The 7,514-nt window shown below is 31.1% G+C and overlaps 1 protein-coding gene across 14 annotated transcripts; it reads left to right on the top strand.

Annotated features, from left to right (window-relative positions):
• The first annotated feature begins 2,942 nt into the window (after positions 1-2,942).
• On the top strand, positions 2,943-6,545 carry LOC111891250 (uncharacterized). 14 transcript variants are annotated; one of them, XR_006184314.2, is made up of 9 exons: positions 2,943-3,259; positions 3,783-3,838; positions 4,361-4,421; positions 4,487-5,092; positions 5,182-5,266; positions 5,369-5,515; positions 5,725-5,771; positions 5,885-5,974; positions 6,363-6,545. XR_006184314.2 is itself a non-coding variant. In XM_052764669.1 (2 exons), the coding sequence occupies exons 1-2, from the start codon at positions 4,372-4,374 to the stop codon at positions 4,827-4,829; spliced, it is 393 nt and encodes a 130-aa protein (XP_052620629.1). In that variant the 5' UTR covers positions 2,945-4,371; the 3' UTR covers positions 4,830-4,931. The 14 variants fall into 14 exon arrangements, 1 of the variants encoding a protein (XP_052620629.1); XR_008224782.1 differs by lacking the exon at positions 3,783-3,838 and having other exon boundaries at positions 4,313-4,421; XR_008224783.1 differs by lacking the exon at positions 3,783-3,838 and having other exon boundaries at positions 2,944-3,259.
• The last annotated feature ends 969 nt before the right edge of the window (positions 6,546-7,514 follow it).

Here is a 7,514-nt window from a genome sequence, read left to right as displayed (position 1 = left end):
GAAACCTTCATTACAAAATTACCTAATAAACCAAGTACACTAATTCTACAAGAATCAAATACATTTAATTTAGAATTCTACCATATACATTTGACTTGGTAGACACACTCATACACAATATTACATTCTACTAGAATATTACACATGTAAACTTATTCCATATACAAGAAGTATGATTTTTTCAGTTTAAGTCATTAATCATCTACAAACTTTGATTCCATCAGAATTCAAAATCTTCATAACATGCTAATTAATTACTTGTATAGAGAAATTTAGTTTACAATTTTAACTAAAAAATCATTTAGACTAATTCTAGCTGAATAACAACCATGTTCATCTTCATATAAATAGAACATTTTGGCATAATAACATACACCATGATTTCATTGTATCATCCTGTTCAAAATTCAACACTTACTTTACTTAACGGTAACGATTCCTAAGAAAATACCAAAAAATGACACATTCTTCTTCCAGACCACAAATCATACATGCATAACTGATTTCAAATACACCTCTTAAACTATAATACATTTTTCGAACTAAAAAACCATTAAATACCACAAAAAAATGTTACCTTCAGGTTCACCAACGAAATCATCATTGTCATCTTCAAGATTCAAGGTCGTTTCTGCTGTGTTCTTGAACTTTGACTTGAATGAACTTGACCGTTTACTCCTCATTCTTGTAGAATCCCGTTAACGTAAGCCCCCAAATGTCGATTCCGTCTTCTAGGGTTAAATGTCGATATTTATACGAAAAACCTTCAAAGAATCTTCCGATTTTGAAGATTGATTACAACAAATTAGAATGTTTTTCAATCTCCGAAGAACCCCATTAGTTAATAAATATTTACATGATATTCTTGTTAAGCATGTGAAAATCCTTTTTTTTCTCTCTCTTTTCGATACAAAAAGGGCAAAATTGTAATTTTTGCAGTATAATAGTTTCATTCTTATATGCTCTCATCTTTGAACACAAAACTTATATAACTTACAAGTTTATACAGTCCATTCGTAATTTAATTCACATAATTCACAACTTAATCTAGTCAATTTATAGTTCAAACAGAAAATTCACAGCTTAATACAGTCAATTCGTAGTTTAAAAAGAAAATTCAAAGCTTAATATAATCAATTCACAGTTTAAAACACAAAAATGACAGCTTAGTAGACTAAATTCACATTTTAATACACAAAAAGTAGTATTCACATCAATATTATCAACTTAAAACACTTATTACAATTAATACACAATTTAATATATAAAATTCACAAACTAGTATAATAAATTTAAAGTTTAATTAAAAAAAATTATACATTCATAGGTCAATAGCAGTTAAAACTAAGATTAACAAAATTATATGACAAAATGAGAGATTAAAATATCAAATTCATACATTAACAGAAAAAAAAAAACAAAAAAAAAAACGAAAATATAATAGAGATCTACAACAAATGCAAGTAGAAAAACATAATATCGACTTAAAACTTTTAATTCATAGTTAAAATACAGAAAATTCACTGTTTAATACCCAAAAAAATATGCATTCAAAAGCATATTTTCAACTAAAAATTTTAATACAATAAATTCACAGTTTAATACAATTAATTCATCGTTAAATATACAAAACTCACAACTCTCTTCACCATCTTTTGGTCAAAAAGAGTAGGAGTATTAAATCCCAAAAGTCCTAGGAGTTAAGCATGTTGGTGATGAACTAGTTCTCGTTCACCCCGGGGGGAATGAGTCAAGCTAGTTCCGAAATCGTTAATATAGTCAATTTACAGTTTAAACAACAAATTCACAGCTTAATGCATTCAATTCACAATTTTAAACACAAATATCACAGCTAAATACACAAACTTCATAGTTTAATATACAAAAAATATGCATTCACAACTTAATTCACAGCTTAATAACTTACCAAATTTCATTGAGGCATTTCATCAAACACCTTATGTGTATCTTTTTTTTTTTTCAGAACTTCCTTTCGTAAACTCCATCAATATAAACACCATATACACCAGATCTAACCTGAAAATGGACAAAAACATCATATCAGATATCGATTTGGTGGTGTTTTGACCAAAAATAAGAGAGACAAAGACGAAAATGAGTTATACATGGGAAAGAGGTGACACATAACAGATCTGGTACAAATTTGACAAACATTTTCGCCGGTGATGGAACATTTCAGAGAAAAAAATAAGTTCAAGAGTTCTGGAACAAAACATTTGTATAATAACACCAAATTCTCAGATCTACATCAGATCTGAATTTATCTAGAGGTGGTCGGACATCTGGAGGCGGGGCTCGGTGGTGATGGCAGATCTAAAGTCGGGGGTTGTAGATATGAAGGCGAATGCACCAGATCTGAAGGTAAATGCTTCAGATCTGAAGGCGACGACTCCGAATCTGAAGATTGTTGTATTCCAGCGACGACGACGGTGCCGACATTGGTGGTGGTGGTTGGCAGCGGTAGAAGGTAAGAGAGAGAAAGAGAGAGATGAGAGACAGGTGAGAGAAAAGTTTTCTTGTGAGATTATATTGATCAAATATATCATATGATTTAAGTTATAAGGTAAAAATAATGGTTCTTATGGTTCTTAATTTTTTATGTTTCTCATTTGAACCTTTACCTCTCTATATATATATATATATATATATATATATATATATATATATATATATATATATATATATATATATATATATATATATATATATATATATATATATATATATATATATAGCATACATAATAATGTCTTAAGTATAAATTTAAAAGCCTAAGGTATAAACATTTAAGCATGTTATCTTAAAAAAACAAGGAAGGCAAATCTAGACCTTTGAATCTAAAATGAACGGTATGGATTGTTATTTTGGAAATCCAAGTGAAATGGTGTCGACCAATGAGAATGAGAAATGGTTTTCCCGGACACTCATGACCATCTCGGATACCTTTTCCTTCGTTCACCCTTTTCATTTCAAAATTTGAATACTCAAATTTTCTCTCTAGATACCTGGAAACCCTAAATACCATCTCCACAACAGAAGCACTCTTTTCCTTCTTTCTTCACTTACCGGTGCCCCATTACCACAATCACCACATACACCTCCTTCACTATGACGACCACGCTCATCGATTTCATTGATTTCATCTGTGTGTTTTAACTGTTTTTTCAGTACTCCGATGAAGACGACACCTTCATCAGTTCCATCTATTATGGTAGCCACCCTCCAGATAAGATTTCATGTAAGTTTTTGCTCACCTTCTTTCTTTCACTTATCTTTATCTGTTCCAGTCAACTCCACACACCACTCCATTCTCTCTAAGAAACCCAAGAAACCCCAGATCTAAATCTTAGCTATAAACCACAGAATCTCGGCCCATCCAGGTTTCTCTCTTATACCTATTTGTTCTTGCCTTCTTGGAATATGTCTAATGTTTGTTTTGAATCACTTTTTATTCAGACTCTAATTTTTGCTTTTTTGGGCTTCATGTGCAAGGGTTTCAACAAATGGAATCCAACGACACCACCAACTATCGCTTTCACCTCCATAGATATTCCCATCTCTCTCTCTCTCTCTCTCTCTCTCTCTCTCTCTCTCTCTCTCTTTCTCTCTCTCTCTGGTTTCAAGAAATACAGACACACACCACCTTCACACTTCAGTCTGTACTTCTTTATGAAAATTGGGTTTTGACACCACCTTCACACTTTAATATGTATTTCTCTATAACATTAGGTTTTGATAATGTTATTTCTCTATAACATCAGACATTGACCTGTTCTCCGGCGAATTACACCACCGTAGATGGCGGAGCCAGAGATCGGTGAGCTGAGCTTCACCTGATACATGATTTTACCGATTCTTTCTGATACATTGCATTTTTTCTCTCCATTTAATGTTTTTTGCAACAAAACCCCAAAGAAGTAGGTGTGATTCACATTTTCCACCAGCGGGATTCTACTCGGATTTTGTGGGGTTTTAATCCGATTTTTGTAATAAAAATTGAAACCCCCATTTTACAATATTTGGAATTAAATCCTCTAAATTTACTCAGATTTACCAATTATGCTGTTTTCAATTTGGTTGTTTCGATTGAATTACCTCTTCTTTCTCTCTCATGTTTTTTCTTGGATTTTTTATGGCAAATTGTTTGCTGATAAGCAAAGCTACCTGGGATTTTTATAAATTAATTTTATCAGTTTTTGTTGGAATTAATTGCTTGCATGCTATTTCTGTTTTGATTCTCATAGCTATTAACCATAACTATCTGTAATTGTTATTCAATTGTATATGTTAGGTGTAAGATCATTTCTATGAGAAAATGCATTTGGGGGGTTTTTGGCAGGTTAGCAAGGAATGGGAATTAGGGTTCTTGAATTGCAATCCCAATTCACACCACTCTTCAGGTCTCAAGAATTCTTCAATTAGGGTTAATAGAGACAGAAACGGGTTAAAGTTTTCAAATTTTCAGTAATCAGGTGAAATCCAGAATGAACTATGGGAGAGGTTTTCCACTCCCTCATTACGAAAACAGTAATTCATGGAATCCGGCAACAAGAATTCCACCGGAAAACGGAATTGGGCCTCATAGGGGCTCTTGGACTGCAGCCATGCTTGGAGGATTGATTCCAGGGGTTGGTGGCTTAGGTGAGACTCCAGGAAGAGCACTTCCTGTGGATGATGAGATCATTTGTGGTAAGGAATCGAAATCATGGATGGCGATTTCAAGTGGAAATGGGATTAAGGGTCATAGGGATTTGTTGACAACTATCCATCAAAAGAACAACATTGTGCCAAATGGGCATAATTGCTAAAATGAATTGCATTTCTTTAAATATTAATGATGTAATGTGATTGGCATGCTGTTCCATACATACTTGCTTGAAATAAGAAATTAGTACTTGAAATTTATACAAGTGTTATTGATTCTCAAGACTTAAAAGCTAAGCATGTGATTCACCAACATGTGACTACTAAAAATCAAAAGGATCACCAGTTTGATGTTTTTGATAGGCCTGGGTGAAAAATCTTCCTTTCATTTTATCGTCTAAAGCAACCAATTTGGCCTATCATGTCGGTATGCTATAGATTATTGTCTAAAATGACCAATTTATCCTCTATTTTGTTGCTGAAGTTATTGGTTTGCCCTTTGTTTTTGTCTTTCAGGTTTGGAAGCAAAATAAAAGCTTCTGGATAGTTAAGGTTTCTCTTCTGTTTTGGGCCCTGTTCCAATTATGGTTTCTCTTTCATGGTGAGAATTGTTTTTTATTTTTATTTAAGCCTTTGTGTTTGTTGTCTTATGAATTCATACTCTAACCAAAAACTTTTATTCCTCTATGTATTTTGTAAAAAGGAATGTATGTATGGACGAAAGTAGAAATGGATTAGCCACTTGGCACTTGAGCTCAATGATTCAAAGCTTTGAATCTCATATAGTGGCTCCCAGTAGCACAACACACAGATCTTCACCAAGATCTGAGATGATTAATTAAGTTACAGGGTAATCTCTCCCTCTCTCTATATATGCTTTTGTGTCTCAAATTTCATGTGAGATGAAGAAATATAGGAAGCATGTTCCTGATTTTTCTTTCACTATATATCCTATAAATGGTGTTAAATTGTGTATGATATGTGGATAGGTTAAAACTGCATCATTTAATTTCTTTAATTTAATTTATTTTTGTTTGACATTTGGATTTATTTTTCAAGATCCCACCATAAGAGATCTATCAAGGTTTTCAATGTGACACTACCAGGTATGTGCTTCTTTTTTCTTTTCTTCCATATTATTTTTTTTCTGTCTTTCTAACTGTGTTGAAGAGTATGTTTAACTCTAATTATTTATGCTTGTGTTTTTACTTTGTTTCAGTGGTTTCTGATGTGGGGTTTGAAAGAAATTTGATAATGTAGTGGTGTGAACCTGCTCCTTTATAGGCACCACTACTTTCTATTAGAATAGGTAAACCTGAATTTCTATCTTCATCCAACCCTTCTCACTTTCTCATTCGATCGATTTAATTATAATTTCTTACTTTGTTTTTTTTTTTTTTTTTTTTTTTAAATTTCAGTTTTTGTGTTTTTTCTCCTGATATGCACAACTTGCTATAAAGTAATCTGCAAATAAATATTTGAAATTTGGGTATAATTGTATAAGTTTTGTAAGCTATTTTGGTAACCAAGTCTAGCTACTTTGAATTATGTTTTCTAAAGGCTTGACCTGTTATGTATTGTTTATATATGGTTGAAACTTGATTCGTATATTTCTTTAATCAACTATAAATTAAAATGATGCTTCAGTTAATTTTTTACATGTCTAAATCTCACCTTTTATTTTGGTTCCATTCTAGCTTTTTGTTTGTGCCAAAGGAGGGAAAGCTGATGTAATGAAGATCAAATTTGGTTGGTACTTAGCTGCAACCAAATCACTTTAGTGACTAATGTTTGAAATAATTAGTAGTTAAATAGATAACTGTTGGTGAGTTGTTGGATAGTTTTATTTTTAAGTCAAATGTTAATGGGTTTTTTTTTTTTTTTTTTTTTTTTTTTTTTTTTTTTGATTGAGTATTTATTCTTTTGAGTTATCATGTATAGTAAAATGGAAGTTAAAATTTTTTTTTTTATAATGAAAGGGTTTTGTTTTGTAAGTTCAATGTTAACCCATTTCTTGATTCTGTGCATTATTTTTTATTCAAATGATAAAAAGAGATTTATGTTCGTAATTGGTTTTTATTTTTTAATTATTATTTGGAATCTCATAGCAATGTTGGGTATTTCAAAGTAATGTTTAATATCATCTGTGATGACAAAGATTATTATTATTTTTTTTAATTTAAAATTTGTTTGTTGTCAAAAAATTTAAATAGATGAAATAATAGATTTAATAGGTAATTCAAGTTGATAAAAACAGAGATGTAAAATACCACCAATTTTTAACGTTTAAAAAGATACTTTTAATGTGAATGTTATTTATTTATTATTTATTATTTATTTATTTTTTTAAATATTGATCCTTTAAGGATGCAAGGGGACAAGTTGGACATGCAATGGGTTTTATGTTTAAAAGATAATTTTAAAGGGAATGTTTTTTTTTTAATGTTGATCCTTTAAGAATGAGAGGGGAGAAGTTGGACATGCAATGGGGCCTGAGGATATAAAGAACAAAGATGAACATGAAGATAGGTCCTAGGGCATATAGAAACTATGATGCTTGTACCTCTGAATTGGTATATTTATTTGTAAATTTGTCTATCATTTTTTAACTTTCTACGTCATTATACATTGAAACTAGAACACATTCTGATTTTCGTACTTTATTTACATTTTTTATAAATTGTCTATACTTTGCTTGTAAATTAGAACTTCATAAATGAATTTCGGGTGTAGATTGGTAATATTTGAGGAATTTGAGTGGTTTGATGTGTTAGTATTTTAGGATGATTAAGATATGGTGGTTGAAACATCTGGTACAATTACTTTTAAAATCATATCAAATCTATATT

This window comes from Lactuca sativa, chromosome 6, assembly GCF_002870075.4.
Source record: "Lactuca sativa cultivar Salinas chromosome 6, Lsat_Salinas_v11, whole genome shotgun sequence".
NCBI lineage: Eukaryota > Viridiplantae > Streptophyta > Magnoliopsida > Asterales > Asteraceae > Lactuca > Lactuca sativa.
Note: the sequence above shows the minus strand (reverse complement) of the source record. Positions and strands in the feature narration are given on the sequence as shown.

What these genes read in the sequence shown, in the direction of transcription:
- LOC111891250 (XM_052764669.1), top strand. Translation starts at nt 4,372, where the DNA reads ATGGGAATTAGGGTTCTTGAATTGCAATCCCAATTCACACCACTCTTC. An exon ending in CAATTCACACCACTCTTCAG is followed by an intron (nt 4,422 to 4,486) that starts GTCTCAAGAATT and finishes TCAAATTTTCAG; the next exon opens with TAATCAGGTGAAATCCAGAA.